Source organism: Eublepharis macularius, chromosome 14, assembly GCF_028583425.1.
Source record: "Eublepharis macularius isolate TG4126 chromosome 14, MPM_Emac_v1.0, whole genome shotgun sequence".
Taxonomy (NCBI): Eukaryota; Metazoa; Chordata; class Lepidosauria; order Squamata; family Eublepharidae; genus Eublepharis; species Eublepharis macularius.
Window position 1 is genome coordinate 49,771,170 of NC_072803.1, and position 23,734 is coordinate 49,794,903.

Sequence of the window (23,734 nt, forward strand, 5' to 3'; positions counted from 1 at the left end):
CTGTACCCTGAACATGTAAAAGGAGGTGTTACATGGCATCCTCGTGTCATTATGTTGGCTGAGTGATCCCCAATTGTCTAGACTGCATCATTGGCGAAAATATTTTTAAACAGAACCGAACAGCTGCGGAAGGGCATCCTCAGGAGCCCCAGAACAACCTTTTTGGGTGCTCAGTGGGGCCTTTACACTCTTTTTTGCCAGAAAAGCTGGTTGGATTCACCCCAGTGTGTTTAATCTAAAGCACTATATAAATTGGTGGTTTTTAACTTTTAATCCGTGACTGCCCACTAAGTATACAACGCTATCATTAAATGCCCCACAAGTGGGAAAACTACAGCATGAACACAGCACTCCAGACAAAGCAACTTCATTTATGTGCACAGAATAAACAGATTTGGGGCATGCATTTGATGAGACCCTTGCATCTGGCCATCTCAAAAAAGGCATTGCAGAGCTAGAAAATGTACAGACGGGCAACCGAGGTGATTAAGGGGTTGGAACACCCTTCCTAGGAGGAAAGGCTGAGGAGTCTGAAGCTTTCTGGTTTAGAAAACAGATGACTGAAGGGGGACATGATAAAGGTTTATAGAGGCAGGAAGGAGGCAGCCATGGCCTTGCAGAACGCCAACCCCACCGCCGCCCGCACAAGGCCGCCGAGCCCAGAGCAGGCACCGCCTGCGGGTCCGTCTGCAGCAGGCTGCAGAAGGAGCTCATGACGCTGATGGTCTCCGGCGACCGTGGCATCTCGGACTTCCCTGAATCGGACAACCTCTTCAAGTGGATCGGGACCGTCGACGGGGCCCCTGGGACGGTGTATGAAGACCTGTGCTACAAACTCTTTGGAGTTCCCCAGCGGGTACCCCTACAATGCTCCCACCGTCAAGTTCCTCACCCCCTGCTACCATCCCAATGCGGATCTGCAAGGGAATATCTGCCTGGATATCTTGAAGGACCAGTGGTCAGCGCTCTACGATGTCCGGACCATCCTGCTGTCCATCCAGAGCCTGCTGGGGGAACCCAACATTGAGAGTCCCTTGAACAGATGCATCAGAGCTGTGGAAGAACCAAGCAGCCTACAAGAAACATCTCCATGAATCCTATGCAAAGCATGCGAAAAGCCAGGACCCCTGACCCGTCTCCACCCTGGTGGTGGCTGTTTTCTCCTTCTTTCCTTGTACGTTCTTACAAATGCCACTTAGTATTATAGGTTGCTTTTAAATTTATTTGGCGTTGAGACCCGCCATTTAATGTATAAATAAATAAAGGTTTATAAAATTATGCACAGGGTCAAACGAGTGGGCAGAGAACTTTCTCTCCCTCTCCCAAAATATTAGACTTCAAGAGCATTCTGTAAAGCTGATGAGCAGTAGATTCCAGATGGACAAAAGTGAATATTTCTTTATACAAAAGTGATTAAAATGTGGAATTCACTGCTAGAAGATGCAATGATGGCTCTGGGCATACACGGCTTTAAAAGGGGATTAGACAGATGCATGGGGGTCTCTCAGTGGCCACAAGCCTTGGTTTCTACAGGAAAGGTTCGCATTCAGAACCTGTATACCAGTGCCAGGAGGCAACATCAGGGGAAGGCCTTGTCTGCTGTGCCCTGTTGTTGACTGTCTAGAGTAGCTGGTTGAATACTGGATTACAGCTGCTGTAGCACAGTGGCTAAGCTGTTTGGCTGCAAATCAGCACTCTGCTGGTTCGAATCCCACTCCTGCCATGAGCTCAGTAGGCGGCCTTGGGTAAGCCTCTCAGCCCCAGCTCCCCAGCTGTATTGTGGGGATAATAATACTAACTTGTTCACCACTCTGGGTGGGGCACTAATTTGTCTAGAAGTGCAACATATAAGTGCTGTTGCTGTTGTTGTTATATTCAAATTACACACAACACAATCAATAATAAATAAAGATCACATGTTATCATTGATTGGCCTTGCTGAGCTGATACAAGTTTCCGTCAGAGACCTGAGCCAGGTGTCAGTGCAATATGTACACTGTTCCAGGTAACACCGTCTTTTGCTTGTTGTTGTTGTTTTTGTTGTCAGGTGGACCACTGGACTCATCCACATTGAAGAACATTAGATTAGCAGCATTATTGGCATCCATCCGTGGCAGGTGACTGATGTTTGCTGAGGGTCAGTGGTCCAAGGACGCCAGGTGATCTTTATGGCCCAGTCAACATTTGAACCTGGTCTCCTTAGTGACACTCCAGCTGGGGAGTCCCTGTTTTTCTTGTGGGCTGCTTTTGGTGTGTGCTCTCTTTTCCTCCCTCACTGCAGCCTGGCAGAAGGTCTCCGTTTTAATGGGCCATTGTATGTTGAAGTATCCTCAAGTTTATTTTACAGAGAGGCTTCTCCAAATAGCATTCAGAAGAAGGGAGAGGGTGGAATGAACCTGAGCTGTCATGTCTGCTATGAGAATCAGAGAGGTTATGGTGGTAGTATAAACACAGCCTCTGGGACAATGGTGAGAGGGAGGGGGATAGAGTTATCCTGAGGTGACTTGTGGCGTTCTCCTGGGAATTGAGTCAAGGGCATGTTCTGCTAGCGGGGGAAAACCCTACTCCCCTACCTTGAATGCTCAACTGGGATATTTGAGGAGAAAGATTTGGAACCAATCCCTTGTTCATGAGACAGAAGCGATGGTGATAGATACATTTCAGAGGTGTGGGAAAGGCTCCTCCCATGATGCCAGACAGGTCTGATGAGACACAGATTAGGGTACCCTTTCAGGTATCTTGGGGCAACTGGAGAGACTTACAGAAGAGTGGGTTGGTGAAAGTCAAGGGCATGTTAAGTTGTCCTGAGTTTCCATGCCTTAAAATTGGAGGAATGGAAATGTTCTTACAGCAGCTTTTTAGAAAGAATTCTCTCTTTCTCTTGCCACAGCAATGTGTAGGTAGGATGCAGGATTATTGAACTGTTTATTCATTACACTTCTGTCCTATTCTGCTTCCAAATCGTGGACAATCACAAACCACCGGATCGTGATCGCCATTTTCGTGGGTTTTTGAAGTTCGTAATGCGGTTCATGCCCATCTCTGTTTCTAACCACAGAAGTGGCAAACCTTGAATGCTTCTTCAAACTGTGTGTGTGTGTGTGTGTGTGTGTGTGAGAGAGAGAGAGAGACAGACAGACAGACAGACAGACAGACAGACAGACAGACATCTGTGAATCTGAATTTTTGGAATGTAGCTTGGAGGTAGAAGGTGGGAACCTTGTTAATTGAACACTTCTATAGATACTGAGGAGATGGGAAAAATACTTGGAATTAATTGCTCTCTATCAAGCTGCCCCAAGGGTTTGCCTCTCGGCGCTTTGGGGAATCACTGAGAGGAGCCATAAATCGGGGGCTAAACTGCTCGCTTGTACCTGCTCTCCCCTTGTCAGTTCCAGAAGATCAGGGGATGTCTCTGTTCTCAAGTGCTGTCATAAACTGTGGGTGGGTGCAGCACACTGATTTGGCGGGCCAGATCTCTCTGAGTCAAGTGTTAACTGTCAGCAGTTCCTGGGAACTGCCGGTGTTCCCCAAGAAATGAATCAAGTAAAATTCCTTTTAAGCCCCTTGGCTAAGTCTGCCTTCTGTGTCTGCATGATCTCCTACCTTGTCCTTCCCTATATCCAGGGCGTTTTTTCTGGGAAAAGAGGTGGCAGAACTCAGTGGGTTGCCCTCGGAGAAAATGGTCACATGGCTGGTGGCCCCGCGCCCTGATCTCCAGACAGAGGGGAGTGTAGATTGCCCTCTGCACCGCTGAGCAGCGCAGAGGGCCATCTAAACTCCCCTTTGCCTGGAGATCAGGGGGCGGGGCCACCAGCCATGTGACCATTTTCAAGAGGTGCTGGAACTCTGTTCCACCGCATTCCAGCTGAAAAAAAGCCCTGCCTATTGTCCGGGGTCAGCAGCCCAGCCCCCGGACTTGCTGACAGACAGCGGCAGGGGGCAGCCGGGAGACAGCAGTTCAACCGCTCTGTCTGGCAAACAGAGCCAGAACCTGCCTACTCCAGGGGGAAGGGGCAAAAGGCCAAAGCCTCAGAAGGCTGGAGGGAGCAGGGAGAAGCCAACTAGTCCCACCCCCCATGGGGAAGAGAGGGGGCTAAGCAGGCTAGAGGAAAAGGGCCAAGGCAAGGGGAATAGGGACACAGCAACAGCCCAAACAGAGCCCTTACCTTCCAAGGAGGAGAAGCAGCCACTACAGCCCAGAGCCACACCCTGGCTAGAGGACAGCAGTCTGGCTCAGGAGGTGCTAGGAGCCAAACCCCTCTAGGTGGAGCTGCCACAGGCGTTCTGGGGGAGGAGATGGGTAGCCCCGCCCGGCATCAATAAACAGGCAGCACAGAAGCTGGCCAGGGCAGCTCCTCGTGAGAAAGGCCAGGCAGGCTCAGCAGCACAGAAGCCGGCTGGGGCAGCTCCTCGTGAGCAAGGCCAGGCAGGCTCAGCAGCACAGAAGCCGGCTGGGGCAGCTCCTCGTGAGCAAGGCCAAGGAGACCTCAGCTGGGGATGGCTCGCATTCAATCCCACCCTGCCAGCAAGGCAAGGAAACCAAGAAGGGATTAGTGGTAGGAGGGAAACACCTGAGGGAAGGCACAGCTGGGCCAAGTCAGGAGAGGGCACAAGCCTAGAAGGAGGGCGGGGCGGGGAAAGGAAGCCCTATATAAGGTGGCTAGGAAGAGCTCTGAGGTGGTGGGTGTGAGCGAGGAGTGATGATGTGGAGTGAGAGCAGTAGGATGCAAGGGTGGAGGCTTGGAGGAGAGTTCTGGAAGGAGGAGATGAAGGAGGACGCAGAGGGTAAGCAGGCCAGGTTGAGCAGGCCAGCGAGTGGACTGAGAGGGAGTCTGGGTGAGGTATACCGCCCCTCCTTCCACAGAGCAGGGTCCTGCAGAGTCCCTGGCCCCCCTGTGACGTCAGGAGCACACCGCCCAGTGCCACGCCCAGTGGCAGCCGCGGCAAGCCCTGACACCTATATCCATTTGTCTATCTTGCAGGGCGAGTATTCCTACTCCATTTCTGCATGGGGCATAATTGGGACACTAGGTCACGCCTCATGTAGAGTTGTACTGTAATTGCACCCTCTTAATGGAGACTGACTGTTGCATCTCAGCATGAATTATAACCCGCTTCTGTCTCCTCACCCCCAGGGGTGGGAGAGGCTTGAAAACATGAGGATAAGGCCTGATACAAAGCTCAGCAGCCAATATCTGTAATCAGGGCTACTAGGAACTTGATTTTTTTCTTCCTTCATGAAAGCTGTTATACATAAATCACCCTTGGTTACTTTTCTGTGCTTCTGGGGCCACTCTTCTAGCTCCTGACCTTTTGAGGTACGCGTGAACCTTCAGTAGAATACACACTTCACCTTCCCAAGATGGATGCTGTATGTTACAGAGAGCATTGCTACATGCACTGTATATGTACAGCCCGGAGAACTCTGGGATATTGCCGGAAAAAGACACAGAGTGATTCCGCACATGTTGGATAATTCGAATCCTCTTTATAGATCATTTGGAATGTTTTTTTGTGTGTGCGGAACAAAAATCCACCTCAAACGATTGATGAAGTGCATTGAAAGTGCATTATCCAACATGTGCGGAATCAGCCATAGTTTCATGTGGTTCTCCTGCATTTATATTTTAATTGTGAGAGACTTGTACAGGAGTAAGGCAAACTTTACTGAGTAATCCCTAAAAACCAATGATGCTCATGCAAGCTCAGCTAAAGGACAATCTTGGTAGGTAGCTAGATTACATGTGGTGTGTGGCAGCTGCCTCCAGGCGACCAGAAAGGTTAAAAAGAGTCTGGTCCTCTCATTTAGTTTACTAATAAAGGTAAAAGGTAAAGATAATCTCCTGTGCTGGCACCGAGTCATTACTGACCCATGGGGGGACATCGCATCATGACGTTTTCTTGGCAGACTTTTTGTTACGGGGTGGTTTGCCATTGCCTTCTCCAGTCATCTACACTTTACCCCCAGGAAACTGGGTACTCATTTTACCGACCTCAGAAGGATGGAAGGCTGAGTCAACCTTGAGCCGGCTACCTGAACCCGGCTTCTGCCGGGATCGAACTCAGGTCGTGAGCAGAGCTTGGACTGCAGTACTGCAGCTTACCACTCTGTGCCACGGGGCTCGTAGTTTACTAATATGCACCGGATTATTAGCATAGGTGTGTTCAGGCAGATAGGCAGTTCTTTCTTATTGGCTTGCAAGGATAGATTGTGTGTCAAAATGTGCTTGAAATACTCCTGCAGGAATAGCAGCTTGTAGTCTTCATCTTGCCAGGCTAAATGAAAGCCTGAAGCTGCTGAACAGTTCCTCTCTGTTTGCATTGTTGGCCAATTCATCCCATTTTTTTTTTAAAAGCCATGTTTATTTCCAGCTGATCTTCAGTCCTTCCTCAGTGTAAACACCCTAAGAGCTTAATTGCAGTTGTGTCTGTCTGCTGAGAGGCAAGCGACGCCTAGATGCAGACAGTCTGTGTAATAATGCATAGTGTTCCTTTGAGCCTTTGATCCAGAGGGATCCCCAAGTGCTTGCATGCCTGTGACACCCTTGGCAGTTGGATGATCGGGAGCTGGCAGCACATGGGCCTCTAGTGCATTTTCCAGACTGTGCCGTGGTGCAAACCAGTGTGCATTGATTCCTACCGTCAGGGTTGCCTGATTGAATTGGATCTTGGTGTCGCAGGTAGAGATTCTTGGAAATCTGTCTGCTCACTGAGTCACCAGAGGGACGTGCAAAAGCAGGATTATAAAGGGCAATGCTCCTCTAATGCATAGGACCATACAGGTTGTGCATCATCATAGTATGTCATGTGCTTTCAATTGGCGCATAAGACCACAACAAACATGGAAGGGAAATGCCGACAGCTTTTTTAGAGCAGATTTGCATTTCATTCCTTTGGTACTCCAATACAGCTGTGCTGAACATACAGGCTAAAGAAAATGTGATTAATTACAAACAACACTTCTGAATTGATTATATTCTTCCTTTATTGTTATTATTATATAGTTCATTTTGCAGATTTGGTAAGTTTATCACAACACATTACTTGGTACTGGGCGTACAGGCTAAAGAAAACACTAAGTCCTTACTAGCTGGTAGTGCTAAATTTTGCACACCTTCCACGTCCTGGAGCTCTTTGTTGGTCGGTTTATAGAGTGGTCCTATGTCTCAGCTGACAAATGTCTCTGCATTTGGCGCAACTGCATCAGAATGTAGAAGGGATCTTGCTTAGCTTAAGGAGCAGAGAGAAGTGTTCATTTTGGAAGCCATTCCATAGCCTCCTGCATGGGAGATGTAACTTGAGAAAATGTGGTGGGCTGAAAGAGAGAGTGTGCATACCTCACTAGTCACCTGCCAATATACAATTTAGTTATTGCTGGTACAGAGTAACTGAGGGGCAACTTGAGATGAAGTGAGGTTGAATCCTTCACACATGTATTTATTTCACATGGCAGGGCAAAGAGTTTTCTAAGAATTGTGGTCTCTGGCCCAGAGTTATGTGAAAACGAGGAAAGTTCATTTTTCTTACCGTCTTCACCTCTCCAGTTGAGCTTGGCTGAATTATGCCAAAAGTTCAGCTTCAGTTTCCTTTTCCCTGAAGTGTCTGACCTGATGCCCTTAGCCAGCTCACAAGCCGGGCTGGGAGAAGCCCTCACCCAGTGCTGCACCTCCAATATCTGGTGTGCTGCATTGATTTCTCCTGGAGGTTCTGCCGAGTTGTTGTGGCTAGCAGCTGTTGACAGTCCTTTCCCCCATGTTTGTCTACTTCGTTTACCCTCTAGGGCAGGGGTGGCCAAACTGTGGCTTGGGAGCCACACGTGGCTCTTCTAAACATATTGTGTGGCTCCTGGAGATCTCTGAGTATCGCTGTGGCCATATATTTTATTTTAGTCTAGTTTATTTCCCTCCCTTTCCTCCTTTCTTTCCATGTCTTTCCCTCCCTTTCCTTCTTTCCATGTCTTTCCTCCCTTTTCCGTTTTTCCTTCCTTCCTTCTTTCTTTCCATGTCTGTCATATTTTCAATAAAATTGTTGAGGTTGCCAGGTCTGACTCAGAAAATATCTGGGGACTTTAGGGATGAAGCCTAGCAAGGAGGTGATGTCACTTTTGTGATGTCACTTCCAAGTCAAAGGTCAGGTGATGGCTCTTCCCAAGCTCCACCCCTTCCAATCATGTCACTTCCAGCATATTGCACCAAAACCCCACCCCTTTCTGTGACGTCACTTTCAGGTCACTCCCCCCAAATCTCCCTCCTCATCTGAAGTCACTTCAATGCATCATGTCTTGTGGCTCTCAAACATCTGATGTTTACTCTATGTGGCTCTTACATTAAGCAAGCTTGGCCGCCCCTGCTCTATGGGCATCTGTTTCATTGCAGCATGTTCCGTAAGTATCTGGGAAAGCACAGAACTCCTTTTATGCAAGGGAGGTAGAGAGTAGGCCAGTTTATCTGAAGAGGTTCACAGGGGCAGAGGATGCACACAACCCACCAGGTCTCTGACCTCAGTTTCTGTTCTTGCACTGGAGTACATCAGTCCGATTGCAGGATATGCATTTAAAATATAAATATGAACATACAGATGCAGGAGGCTGCCCAGTCAGGAAATTGATTAGCAGCTATGCCTAGTTGGCTAGTATGCCCTCAAGCAAGGTCTTCTATCTAGACCAAATATTCTTTAAATAAAATAGCAAAGTTAAGAAAAGTATCTCCTCTATCAGAGCAATTTTGCAAGAGAGCAGTTGAACTCAATCTGAAGTTGTAGTGCCACACTTGTTGAGTCTGTGGAAGTTTTGGGAGAGGGTAACGCAGTGGTTCCCTCCCACTGTGGCTTCTGCTGGTCCCATGGTGCCCTCGGATGTCATCTTATCCAAAATATCTCTTGGCCCTTTATTTTAAGGAATCCTGGCTTTTCCCCGCCTCACTGGAGCAGGATATGCTTCAGGCGGCCTCACCTTTGGGGCTACAGGAAGACTTACTGGGAAGCAACTGTCTCCATTAGAAGATGACACATTGCTTAGACTCTCTCAACGGTTTTTGGCTGGCTTCAGTCCTCATGGCAGCCATTTGGCTGTTGCATCCACTATGCGGTGTTCAGTTTTTTTAAAAAAATGTCCACAGGTTTAGCAAAGCTGGAGACCCCCTGAGGTAGTGGGTACCCACACAAATTGGCTGCCTTGAGGGCTGGAGGGAATCATAATGGCAGCTGGTTCCAGGGCAAGCATTCTCTTATGCTGGAGGCAACCGTCTCCAAGCCTGTGCTCCCCACAGACACAAAGGCGATGCCTTCTGAAGCAGTTCTTGCTCCAGTGATGCTGAAGAAAGCCAGGGTTGGCTGTTTGCTTGGAGGAAGGGATGCTTTGAGAAAGAAGCAAGAAACACGTAGGCAGGTGCCGAGGCACCCACAGGCGCCACCCTGGCGATTACTGGTCTCAATATATACGGGGATTACCATTATCTAACGCTGTACATTGTCTTCCATAAAAATTTTCATGTTACATGTGTTGAGTGAAGGAATAAAAGCATTTCCATCCCGACCAAACAGAAACAACAAGAACTGATGGAATTAACGGACTGCGAGGTAACAAACAAAGTAAAATATTTGGGAATTGAACTAACCGTAAAAAATATAGACTTATTTAAGAACAACTATGAGAAATTGTGGATACAAATAGAGAGAGATTTGATAAAGTGGAACAAGTTGAATTTATCATGGCTGGGCAGAATCGCGACAATAAAAATGAATGTTCTACCTCGTGTGATGTTTCTGTTACAAACGATTCCGATTATTCGAGACTCTAAACAATTTGAAAAATGGCAAAGAAAAATTTCAAATTTTGTGGGGGCAGGCAAGAAACCATGTGTTAAAATGAAAGTGTTACAGGATGTGAAAGAAAGAGGTGGCTTGCAACTGCCCAACCTAAGACTGTATTATGAAGCAGTCTGTTTGGCATGGATAAAGGATTGGATAACGTTGAAAAATCGCAAGCTTCTGGCATTGATTGGAAGGTTATAAGAAAATATTTGGATGGCATGCATACCTATGGTATGATAAAATAAAAGCGGACTCTCTGTTTCTGCATCATTATATCAGAAGAAGCCTCTTCACAATCTGGAAGAAATATAAGATGTATCTGGAAGATCAAATCCCCTCTTGGGTGGTCCCGTATGAAGTAATAGACCCGAGAACTGTCGAGAACGAACAGCAACGTTTAACTTATAAGGAGATAACACAAATACAATATTCAACATTAAGAATAAAGTCACAAGAAGAATTGTCTCCTTGCTATAGTTGGTTTCAATACAGACAGATAAGGGATCTTTATAAATCGGACTGTTCAAGGGGAGGAATAAGAATGGAAAATACAGAATTGGAAGAAGTAATGCTACAAGAAGGCAAGAAACAAATCTCAAAGATCTATAAGATACTTCTAAAATGGTACACTGAGGATGAAACAGTGAAAGTACAGATGGTGAAGTGGGCAATAAATTTTCATAAAGAAATAGCAATGGAGGCATGGGAGCACTTGTGGAAGAATACAATTAAGATTACAACGTGTACGAATATTAAAGAAAATGTATACAAGATGATATACAGATGGTACCTAACACCGAAGAAAATTGCGCTGGGGAACGCTAAAAAGTGAGATAAGTGCTGGAAATGCAAAAAGCACGAAGGATCATTATACCATATGTGGTGGACTTGTGAAGTAGCGAAGCAGTACTGGGGAGATATAATAGGTGTTACAAACCCAAATAAATAAGAACCCAGAACTGCTGCTACTAAATTTGGGAATGGAGAATGTTCCAGTGCAAAATAGAACATTGTTATTTTATATGACAGCTGCAGCAAGATTACTGTATGCGCAGAAATGGAAAGTGCAAGAAGTACCTACTGTAGAGGACTGGATTTACAAATTGCTGTACATGGCAGAGATGGATAAAATGACAAGAAAACTTAAAGACCTAGATCCGGGACAGTATTTGGCGGACTGGGCGAAACTGAAACAATTTTTGGAAAAAAAATGGGATGTGAAAGGAGAACTGTGGCAGTTTGAGAACTTTTGAAATAAGACATTATAAACAGAAGAGAGAAGTGACTTTACCATTAAGAATTTATATCTATTTTAATCTAAGCTTGGATTATAATATAGCAGAAGAGGGATGAAATTTAGAACTGATTTTTTAAAGAATAAGATAGGGAGGTTATGATAAGTAATACCTTTATCAGAGTATATGAATAAGGGAATAGTTAAACAAATATACTGATGGGGCATATTATATATACTATTATGTTGGTAGATTAGATTGTATATTATATAATGAATGTGCAGTATGGTGCTGTGTGCGGTGCCACATAGGTGGCAGAGTGCACAGTAGGGGTGTTAATACATATTATAATGACAATAGTATATTTGATAGAATATATGTTTAAAAGAAATAGAATATGTTTAAACTAAGACTTTTGTTATATAATATAATATTATATTATATTATATCATACTGGTCTATATTGAGGGGTATAAGATTTATACTATATTGATAGTATAATTGATAGATGTATATTATACTGATAGAATATTTGATAGTATAATTGATAGAAGCATGCTATATTGATAGGATATTTGATATATATGATAGAATACCTGGAAAAAAAATTAGAATGTGCTTAGACTAAGGGAATTATCAAGTAATAAGAGGGGGTAAGGGTTGGAAAGCTGTTGGAAGTCGATAGGGAGGGGGGAGGAAAAGGGTGGGGGATAGGGTTAATTAGATATTGAGGGAATGTATGTATTGAATTTGAAAAGTATACTCACCAATAAAAATTAAAAAAAAAAAAGCATTTCCATCCAAGAATATTTTATAGGAGACGTCTTTCTCTTTTTATTTCTCTCCTTTTTTGTCTTCCCCAGTTTTCCAGTTCCATTGGGGATAAATGGAAGAGAAGTCTGTGCTTTTTAAAATATTTTTGTTGTTGAGTGGAGGCTCTGCCCTCTTTATTTTTTCAGAAAGGGAAGCAAAGCTCCCTTTAGAGCAATATATATGTTGCAAGAGTTCTGAAAATCTCCTAAACAATGGAAACTCTTTTGCAGCTGTTTGAACCACATTTGAACGTTTGAAAAATCTACTTACCCACATTTTCCTACCTGCTGGCCTCTTGGTCCCCCTCCCTCTCCCCACAGCCCTCCTTTGCTGCTTCATGCTGATTTGTAAGGACTGGCTTGTGAGGCCTCTCCCAAGCAAGACTGTGCTTTTTCATGCCTTGGGAAACCTTCACCTACCACTGCAAACAGCCAAGCCTGGTCTTTCCCCATATTTCTGAAGACTTTTGCTGGATGCGTGATGCTTTCACAAGGTGGTGTGATCCCATGACTGTTAGACTCTGGCAAACTTGTGTCAGAAAAGCCTCTTGCAGTTTTTTGAATCTCCCTAAAGACCCTTGTGAATTTGGTGATCTTAGACATCCCTCCCCACAGCGCTTCTGTTATATATGCATCATTGGGCAGGGGGGCTGAATCTTGCAACTTCTGCGCACAGGAATGAGAGCTTTCATGCATTCCCCTCTGTTCCTGCAACTTCTGACTCCTGAAAAGATCATTCCCAGGGTTGCAGGACCTGCATGGAGAAATATGTCGGTAGGTAAGTGGGAGGTGGATTGAGGGGGAGGACAAGGGGGTGAAATCACGCCTCTTTCCACTTCTGCAAACACAGCTCTGCTGAGGCAAGGGGTGGGTTTCATCCCCTTGTCCATCCTCGCTCCAGCCCACCAACCCGTATGACTTTTCCTCTGCCTGAATCCCACGGCCCCAGGAATGCTCTGTCAGAAACAGAGGAATGTGGGGAAATGTCCATGGATAGCTGGATACACGCTGCTGTCTGCAATGTGCTCCTAGCTGTGACTGGCAAAGGATCCAAATAGCGAAGGGAGAATTGATGCTCTGAGCTTCGAACGTGTTTCTCTTGACTTCTGTCTTCCCTGCAGCTCCTTCCTGACAGGCTAATCTGGAGTTGCCACCTAGAGTTGTGCACGCGTATGTGCGTGTGCCTGTATGCATGTGCCTAGCATGGGACAGATGCTTTAATTTTGAGGTGCATAAACAGCTGAGGGTACCTATGCGTGGTGTCCTTCCTGTTTCTTCCTTTGCCTGTGTTGTGTTGCAGGGTACCTGCAGCGAAGAAACATCCATGTTTTCTTAAGCACTCTTGGGTGTCCTGCCCTTATGGATAAGGTTGAACCTTGCCCGGGCAGATGTTGTGTATGCCATCTTATTACTGAGTGAGTGTTGCTCTCTCTCTCTCTCTCTCTCTCTCTCTCTCTCTTGTGTGTGTGTAAGAGAGTATGAGGGGGGGGGAGAAGGGATGGATGAGGGGAAAGAAGAATTCATAATTCTCCTTGAAGTGGACCTGTGTTTGGGCTGGGGACCACTTCATGCTGCAGGAACATCACCGGAGTGTTTGCCCATTTAAATCTCTGCGTATAGAACAGAAGCCTGCCACTGGAAGGGGTTTATCGTTCCTTTTCCCTGGCATGCTAAATTTTGTATGGGGGAGAAGTATTCGGTCCCTGCTGTGCAATGAGGTGGTTTACTCACCAAGCCACCAAAGACCAACACAAATGGTCTTGGCTTCAGATTTTTCTGTTCTTGTAGGTCAGAATGCACCTGTGTGTGTGTGCGTGCACACGCACACGTATGTGTGCATGTGCAAAAAACCTATCATATGTAGATTACAGTATGTTGGGTTGGTTCTTGGCTCTTTGTTGGGAGGAGGCCCAGCATGTTCTTCTGCCTTTCAAAGTAACTGTCCAATCCTAAGTAATGTTGCACGCTTCCAAGCCCACCAACTTCAGTGGACTAGGAATGTATTATTTAAAATGTTCTTATGCTGCCTTTCCATCCAGTTCAGCGTCCCCAAGCTGGCACACAGTCAACCCATTAAAATTAATTTTAAAATGCATATATAAAAACAATTCAACAAAACACATTGACGTACACAGGAAGGAGGGTCACTGAGCAAACACCCAACGAAGCAGCAAAACAGAAGTCTTCATCCATTGGTGGGAGAACAAATGGCTCTCCCTGGCCTGGGAATCCTGTCACTTTGGTGCCATGATTGAGAAAGCCTGTACTTGTCTGTCTAATTTCAGATGGCAGAGGTGTCTGAAAGAGGGCCTCTGAAAATAACCGTATAACTCTGTTTAGGATTGCATTGCTCAAGACAATGCATCCACCTGGACTGAATCGAGACAAAGGCTTCCTGTCTCATTACCAAGGCTGATTTCTCAACATCCACCACCCTTCTGCGTAAGCCACCCTATTCAATCACTCCTGCCATTGTCATTCACTGGCTATTATCATTCAGCTTCTGTAATCACTCCACCCTCCAAGATATAAGGACAGATAGACTCACATTCTAGCTGTATCTGAAGAAGTGAGCTGTGGCTTATGGAAGTGCCCACCCTACCACAAATTTTGTTAGTCTTATAGGTGCTACTGGACTCTTATTCTTTTCTACTAGGATTGCATTGTAAATCTAATATATTTGATGATTTCGCCTCTGGCTTATTTCCCCTCTCCCCCATTTTTCTCAGTTTTTTTTCTTTAGGGCAACCCCCCACCCACTAAAAAAAAAACCCCTTGTGCATGTATGAAAAGGGGAACTGGGAAGAACAGAAGGGAGTCCATTGGACGACTTCTATTTTTGACAATGTGGCTTGGGATTGATGTTTGTGATTTTTATAGTGTTGGTTGGTTTGCTCCTGTTCATGCTCCTTAGTCATACATGCCAGTCTAGGAAGTGAATTCTCCTGACTCATGGGGAGGCATGGGTAGAGACTTCCAGAATTTCCTAAGACTGCTTTAACAAAAAAAAAAAGAACAGCTTTGTAGTAAATATCAGGAGGCAGTTAATTCTAGTGCAACCTGAATATGAAATCATATTCATGATATTGTCTACTGAAATCAGTGGGTGGCAAAACTACAACAAATTACATCAATCTTCACTTAATTCATTGCCATGGGATATTTTGATAGTAGCTAGAATTATGACACTATTGCAGGTAGATCGAGATAGGTAGCTGTGTTAATCTGTCTCTAGCAGTGGAAAATTAGTGGCAGGGTATGAGCTTTAATGAGCCACAGCTGAAGGAGTGAGCTGTGCCTCACGAAAGCTCATACCCTTCCACTGATTCTGTTAGTCTTATAGGTGCTACTGGACTCTTGTTCTTTTCCACTGCTATTTCAGGTGTTTGGGAGCCTGCATGTTCATCCTTGCAACAGCCCTATAAGGTAGGACAGTATTATCTGTCCTTGGTTGTTACAGATTTATCAGATGTAGTATACTAGTAGGCTACAAGTAACGTTGACCCAAAGTGCAACCAATGTTTTTGTCTAAATTCAGCCGCTGTATCAAGGAGGTTTGACTGTGATTTGGTAAAATACCCAGCTCGTTCATTTGCTTCTCTGGTTTGGCATATTTGTCATAGTATCTGGGTTGGCAAACCAGTATTCATACTTAACTGGCAAAATTGGAAGCCCTGACAAACTGGGGTTGTATACTATGGTTTCTGCCTGCCATGCATCCATGTCAGGTTCAAATTGCTGTACCCTTCAGGGGTGTTTGGTTGTAGCGCTTGCAGAAGTTGCTGTGCTGCAGCCCAAACTGGACTTCCCAACTTCAGAAAAAGATGGAAAGTAACATGGCTGAAAACCATGCACATTTGAATGCTCAAACCATGGCTTAGCCTGACCGCTGCATTAAGTCTATGCATACATTTTATGGGTCTGTTGCCATCCTGTGTGGGACACAGCTACTCAGGGCCAAGCTACAAGTGACGAATGACACTTGAATGGCAAGTGGATTGAATGGAGGGCAAGTGAACAGGGAGAAATACACTTGCCGTTCAAGTGTCATTCGTCACTTGTAGCTTGGCCCTCAGAGTGTAGCCTTTAGGCTATTAAAATAGCCATTTGGATGATTACTGTCGGCAACAGTCTTCTTCAGGCAGGGAGGCGTCTGCAGACTGGAGAACTGGTTCTCTAACTCTCCCCCACCAAGCCACTATATTAATAATTTTTAAAAACAATTTCTTGCAAGGCTGATGTATACTATACATCATAAAAGGAATGAGAAGATGGTGAGGGGCCGAAATGTGTTAATTCATAGGTGCTCAGGGGCAGGTTGTACATTTGCCATGGAAGCACTGCCATCATGGCTTCTAGGAGAGCTTGGGTCATCCCATTTTAAGAGCTGAGAAGGTTGCTTGGAGTAAAGGTCATTGCTGCTGGGTGAGGAAGCAACCTTGCCATTATAGGGTGACTGCTACTGTCGCTCAGTTTAAAGCAGTCACCGTCTATTTTAATCATGAGGCTTGAGGGGTTTCGTTTCAACATTGTCATGATGGCATCTGCATACATTAGTGTGTGAATAAATCGGTGCTTTCGAAGAACTACCCACACTTTTTTTTTTTAGATGATGCATGTTCAACAGGTATCCTCCTGTAAGAGGCATCACCTTGTTCCAGAAGGAATGCCTCTTTTAAGGGCTAAGCTACAAGTGACGAATGACACTTGAATGGCAAGTGAACAAACTCACGTGTATTCCTCCCTGTTCACTTGCGCTCCATGTAGTGATCAAGTGGAGCGCAAGTGAACAGGGAGGAATACATGTGAGTCTGTTCACTTGCCATTCAAGTGTCATTCATCACTTGTAGCTTGGCTCTATGAAGGCATTTTATCACCAAGCATCAGCTCTTCAGATATTAAAGGGGAGGTGGTTGGAGAGGGGAGCTGTTACCCATTTAATGGAGGCTGCCATTTTCGAGCCAGCAGAACAGCTTTTGAATTCATCTAATCAACAATGTTAACAGTCCTGTTTAGTGATAAATTCTGTGCAGCATCCTAAAAGCCATCTTGGATTCTCCTTGCTACACCTGTATTGCTCTTTGCTCACAGTGTTCTTGTTCCCCCCCCCCCTTTCTCTCACTAGGTTCCTCTGGAAGATCGCACCATCTTCTCAGGAAACCTTTTCCAGTACATGGAAGAAAACAAGAAGTGGAGAAACCGCTACAGTGTTGTGCCACACAATTATGGGCTAGTGCTCTATGAAAACAAACTGGTGAGCCACTCCCTTTCTTCTTGACAAAGGGCATGTTGTGCTTCCTGGTGGGGTGAGGAGGGAATCTGTGTGCCAAGAGGTGCCCGTCTATCAGAAAACCAGCGGCTATGGTCCTTGAGTACTTGTTGAGTGCTCTTGTGTTTCCAAAGAGGACTCCAGTGATAGCTGCTCAAAGAGGTCCTCCTGTAAGTGAATAGCACTTGGGGAGAAGTTTGCTTTGAACTCTCCAGTGCAGTAATTTGGCCTGGCTGCCACCGCAGAGTGGAAGGCGCTGGCAGGCTGCAGCATCTTGCATGGTTTTTCCGTCAACATTCCCATTTTTGAAGGCAAGTGCTCAAAAAATCTGTAGCTAAATGCGTATATGATCCCTGCAGGGCCAGGCCAAAGTTTTCTGGCATTTTAGACAAATTATGACTTTGGCAACCTCTGTTCAAGAGAGAAGAGAGAGAAAAGTCTGTAATGAATGACTTACTGGGCATTCAGAAAGAGCAATGTAAAAGTAAATATAGATAAGCTCTTCAAAAGCCCTCCATGGTTCATCATGGTGGCTATAGAAGACCAGAGTCAATATATACGGAGACTGTAGAAGCCAGTTAATACTGAGCTTCCCTTTGAGCCACTAGCAGAGGCTCCTCTTGCCTTTTTGGAAACCCCTCAAAATCTGGCCCCCTAGGCAATCATCTAGGTTTGCCTAGTGGTTAAGACATCCCTGTGTCCCAGGTTCAATTCCTGACATCTCCAGTTCAAAGGATTCATAGGCAATGAGGCTGGCGAAGGTGTCTTATCTGTCTGCAGGAGAGCGGCTGTCAGTTGCAGCCCTTTTGAGCTAGATGATCAGTGGAATGAAGGGACTCAATAGAAGCTTCTTGAAAGGAAAGGGGCTGATAATTCGATCTCCTAAATGGAAGTCCTCTGCAGCTACAAGTTCCTATCACCCTGGTGGGTACAGGAATGTCAGTAGGAAATTGCAGACTCCTGGACGTTACTGATATGAATTGAAAGGATTATTAGAACGCGCTATTGCACAATATGCTGCAAAAGCCAACAATCAAATACATGAGACCAGGGGTCATTTCATAGAAAAAGAGCTGGAGGAACTCATTAGCATAACTCATTAACATATGCCATGCCCCTTTCCATCACTGGAAATGTTTCATTAGCATAACTGATTTGCATATGCCACATCCCCTGGCATCACTTATCCTGGCTGTTTTGGACCCAATCCTGGCCATTCAGGGCCAAAACTGGGCCCAAAATGGCAGAAAGGGGGCTGAAAATGGCCGAAAAGGGGCCCAAAATGGTCAGGATCGGGCTGCTGCTGAGTGGGAGAGTGATCCAGCACCCGTCAGAGGCCCGATCCGGGCCGTTTTGGCCCCGATCCAAGACAAAACGGCCCCAAAATGGCGGAGAGTCAGGTGGGCGGGGCCGCCTGACATGGGACCTCTTTGGGGAACTGCCGAAACTGCGTTCCTGTGCGTTCCCCCTTGAAATGAGCCCTGCATGAAACATAAATGGTAGAAGGCATGGCTGTAGAACCCCCAGAGAGATGTATATGGCTGTAGCAGATAATACACATAAACAGGCATTGCATATGCCTAACCAAATGATACATGGCTCTTCATGGTGCTAAATCAGTCCCTAGTGGACTAACTTGGCTAACAGTCGGATGTAAATACAAATTACAATTGATGTAGAGTGCAGGGCCCAGATTTCATTAGACTAGAGAATCTGAGGCCTGTATCCTGCCCCTCCACTTAGTAAAGTTTGAGGCCTTCCTTCAGCAGAAGAGCTTCTTTAAGTAGTAGAAAGGGTTCAGACTTTGCAGTGGTAGGATAAAGGTCACTTTGTCATGAACATTTTCCTTTTCAGAGACATTAGAATCATGGTAAAGAGTCCAGTAGCACCTTTAAGACTAACCAGCTTTATTCAAGAAACTCAGCTCTCTTCATCAGATGCATCTGCAGAGAGAGCTGTGGTTCTTGAAAGCTTATGCTACAATAAAGTTGGTTAGTCTTAAAGATGCTACTGGACTTTTTACTATTTTGTAGCTACAGACTAACACAGCTAACTCCTCTGGATCTATTCCAATCATGAAACAACATGTGTGGATTCTTTCCTCTCCTCCAGGCTTATGAGAGGGGGCTGCAGCCCCGAATTCTAGTCAACAGTGCTGGTTACAAAGTTCTCACCTCCGTGGACCAGTATCTGGAACTGATCAACAACAGCCTGCCAGGTAAGGGCACTCCTAAGTCCTTTAGATAATCATGGTCAACTGGCTACAGCCGTGAAAGCAGCTTGGGTCAGCTGTCTTAGTTCTGCCAAGCTGCCGTAAAGCAATTGGTGAAAATACCTTTTTTCCAGGCAGGAAGTGGCTAAACAAGTCTCCTGTTGCTAAAGCAGCGTCAAGATTTCTTTCTGGCGAGAGTTGGATTTAGGGGTGTAACGAGACTTTGCCCGTGTATGAAACTAAGCTTCTGCTAGCCAAAAGAAAGATGTATCTTTTCTCTTGGAAAGCTTTCAGCAATTAGTTCTCAGACCTGTCAAACAGCTAAGTTCTTTGAACCACCTGTTTATCAGTACATTTATTTATATAGGGTTCAATATTGCTTTGCAACTCTTTATCAAACACACAGACACCTGTCTAGAGTTTATTTCACATTAATGAAAATACACCCTAGTTTTTTAATGAAGCAAGTAATTAAAATATAAATGGTTATTAATATAAATCCTATAAAAACAGAACACAAAAAGGCAATAAGAAATAAGTTTGCTAACATTTCTTAATAAATTCCAGGTTTAACATAATCAAAGTTTCTATGAAATGCATAGGTAAAAATAAGTTCTCACCTAAAATCTCTCAAGAGATTTCTTTCATCAGAGCTCTGACATTCTATCTGAATTTGCAATTTTATAAGTCATCATATGCAAATATCTAAGGTCTATTCACATGATAGCACAAACAAACAATAATTGGTCTGAAGCTTCATTGAATATTCATAGTTTCTATTGTATAATCTTCCGATTAGTAAAAAATGACGTTCTACTCAAACTTGCAAAACAAAACTATAACTCTCTGAGAAGTGTCAGAAAAAGTTAAATTGAGAGATCACTATTGGTTGAATCTCTTATAGAGGAACATTAATCTCAATAGAGTCCACTATTTTAATTAACTGTCAAAAGATTAAAGCACACCTGTTAGAATTACCTAACACAGAAAAAACACACAGACGGTTTATGCAAAGTTTGAAAGTTCATCTAGAATACAAGTGCTTGGCCTAGTATTGCTCAGTATTGATTATTGTCATGTGCTTTTATCTATATCGGTTCAACAGGGGCATCCTAAGGGTGTTGCTTTTCTGAACGTCTCGTGCTTCAAATGAACTTTGCAAAAAAGCGTCTGATTCTCTTTAAGCAGATTTAAGATCTAGAGCAGAGCAGTGTTGGTGGGAAGGACAGCTGCGACCCACTCTAGGCTTGGGGGCTTTGTGGAGAGGGGGGGGGGCTCCAGAGCTTCACAACCCTCGTTCTTGGGGAGAAATGACCCAGCCAAAAGAGTTCTTAGCGCATCAACAAGTTTTGATGCATATCTGTCTGGAGCATGAGTACATTGGTGTAGTGGTTAAGAGCAGCAGGATTCTAATCTGGAGAACTGGGTTTGATTCTCCACTCCTCTGCTTGAAGCCAGCTGGGTGACCTTGGGTCAGTCACAGCTCTCTCAGAGCTCTCTCAGCCCCACCCACCTCACAGGGTGATTGTTGTGAGGTTAATAATAACACACTTTGTAAACCGCTCTGAGTGGGTGTTAAGTTGTCCTGAAGGGAAGTATATAAATCAAATGTTATTATTATCTTACTATGTAATTCTGTAAGCGTGTTTACGATGACTCACCTTGATTCCACAGCACAGGCCCAATTGTGCGCCCCTAGCAGGGATGAAAGATGAGTCTTCATGGCTGGCCTGCCACCTGACCTCCTCCCTGCCGCGATCCCTGCACCTCTGGGTACCCAGTGCAAGAGCGCCTTGGCAAGCCGCCAGCCACCCTCCCTTTCCTCGCTTGAGCTGGGCAAGGGACGGGAAAGGTGATGCACCTGCCGCCCTTCCCAGCATCACTTGAGCCGGGCAAGGGACAGGAAGGGCGAAGCGCCCGCCACCCTCCCCGACCCCACTTGAGACACGGACGGGCAAGAAGGGCAAGGCACCCGTTGCCCTCTGAAGCCCTGCTTGAGCTGGTGAGGGGAGGGTGAGCCCCCTGCCGACCTCCAAAGCCCCGATTCCCAGATCCCCCTGTCAGCCCTCCCCAGCCCCACTTGAGCTGGGCAGGAGGTGGGAGGGGCGAGCTACTGGCCACCCTCAGCAGCCTGTTTGAGCCAGCGAGGGGAGAGAAGGGCGAGCCACCTGCTGACCTCCAAAGCCGCGATCCACAGCTCCCCCTCCATCAGTCCTCCTCAGCCCTCCCCTGCCTGCCAGCCCTTCCCAGCCCCTGCCTCTCAGCCCCTCCAGCTCCCCCTCCGTCAGTCCTCCTCAGCCCCCATCTATCAGCCTTCCCCAGCCTGCCTCACCTGTCAGCTCTTCTCAGCCCTCTCCAGCCTGTCCCACCTGCCACCCCTCCCCTGCTTTCTAGAGCCCATTGTATTTTTTCCTACAGTGGGCTTTTTTGGCTAGTATTATTATAAATGTTGGGTGTGGGTATTCTCCCCTCACCCCCCCCCCCACCAATTCTCAGGAGATAAAAGTAAAATCCCGGACCTGGACAGTCCAGGCTAGCTGATCTTAATCAAATCTCGGAAGCTAAGCAGGGTCGGTCCTGGTTATTACTTGGATGGGAGACCACAAAAAGCTCTAGGATTGCTATGCAGAGGCAGGCAATAGCACGCCACCTCTGAACATCTCTTGCCTTGAAAACCCCAGCAGGAGTTCCCATGAGTCAGCTGTGACTTGATGGCAAAACAAACGAACAAAACGGTGAAACATCTTGTCGGAGCAAAGCTGTCCAGGCACAGCTGGTTCCCACTTGAAATGAGATCCCTACTTCAAGATGAGAGTCCCTAGATGAGGCCATTACAGCTGGACCAACAAGTAGAAGAGTAGGGTGTGGGGGGAGAGGGGGGACTGGTGTAGCAGGATAGTTAGAGACTGGGGCAGCTGGGCACAATGCTAATGCTGAGCCTGACCCTAAGCTTGGATTGTACGGCAAAGCACCCCTCTGTATTTATGGTCAGTGTGTTGACAATTGCTGCCCTGGAGTGCGGAAGGGATGTTAATCTCTTGCAGATGTTTGCAGGCCTTTCAGGAAGCAGCTGCCTTTTTTTACCTCGCGTGGAAAATGACTGGACCAGACCAGAAGCCTGTCTAGTCTCGGGTTCTTTCATTTTCAGGGCAATATCGTTCATCTCTTCTTCCTCTGGCACCACCTTGTATCGTGTCTGTGAGTTGCAGTCTGGCAACCCTGAGCAAAGCTCCCTCACCTGCTCCTATTGCAGTGTCTGGCTCTCTCTGACCATAAGGCTTCCAGATGTGTCTGTTCCTGGAAATGTGCCACCAGTAGTGAAATCCAGATGTTTGGGATGGCTTGCCCATCTGCGTGTCTCCTGGCACATGGCATACCATCTTGGGCCTCCCCTGCTGTAGAAATAGGCCAGCAGCTTGTCAGTATACAATGCTACTTGAGTTACTTGCACCTCTGGCTGCAGGTCCTTCAGAGCTTTGTTAACTTTTTGTGAGGGTCGTATCAGGTCAATTACTTTAATGTTGTCTTGGTGGGTCCTAAATCTATGACTGCATGGTGCCTCCTAATTGGCAAGCCCAGAGCAGTGACTCATGCAGTGAAGCAACAGGCACCCTCCTCTGAGGGTTAGTAAGTCATGACACCTTTCTGCAATGACAGTCCTTGGATTGATTCCAGCTGATGCAGAGGTATGGCAGAGCTGCTTGCCCTTGGAGGGGGGTGCCTGTTGTACTGCTGCCTGAGTTGCTGCCCTTGGCTGGTTTCCTAAATCAGTGACATGCGGAGATGAAACTGTTAGCCTCTGTAGAGGCCGGATCATCCTGCTAATCTTTCATCAGGAGAGAGGATGCCGAGATGCAGGAGGAGAAGTCACTGATTGGCTGTGGAATGAAGCAAGGCTGGGTCAGTGAATTATTCTGAGAGACAGCAGGCAACCTCTCTGTGTGTGTAGGGTGCATTTGTGTGCGCGCTTTGGTCCCGTAGCCAGGCTCTGTTTTGCTGTCTGTTTTTTTCCAGAATGGACTGAATTGTGTAATATGTTTTGAAAATGAGAATAAATTGTTTGGAATCCTGGCGGGTTTTTTTTACCTCCTGCCACTCACTTTTTCTGTCTTTCCAGGTCCTGCGCCCAAATCTGGCAATGCCGCCTTACTGAAGTGCCCCACCCAGTTTCCTCTCATCCTCTGGCACCCTTTTGCCCGGCACTACTACTTCTGTGTGATGACTGGCAAGGAACATGAGAAATGGCGAGCGGTCTTCCAGGACTGTGTGCGCCACTGCAACAATGGTATGTGCGGGGTGGTGCCCAGGCCTTACGAAAGCTGCAGCGCTTCCATTTTTTCTCTCTGTTCTCCTTCAAGGAGCTCTCTGTTCAATAGGAAACATATCTGGAATT

General features: G+C 46.0%; 1 protein-coding gene and 1 pseudogene across 1 annotated transcript in view; both read left to right on the forward strand.

The window, feature by feature from the left end:
* Nucleotides 1–23,734, forward strand: part of NIBAN2 (niban apoptosis regulator 2) — a 101,608-nt gene that overhangs the window by 55,116 nt on the left and 22,758 nt on the right. Inside the window, exons 3-5 of the mRNA XM_054998527.1 lie at nt 16,986–17,114; nt 19,242–19,347; nt 23,459–23,626. Of these exons, the coding sequence (XP_054854502.1) occupies nt 16,986–17,114; nt 19,242–19,347; nt 23,459–23,626 (403 nt within the window). The remainder of the gene's footprint in view (nt 1–16,985; nt 17,115–19,241; nt 19,348–23,458; nt 23,627–23,734) is intronic.
* On the forward strand, nt 609–1,131 carry LOC129342652 (ubiquitin-conjugating enzyme E2 C-like; annotated as a pseudogene).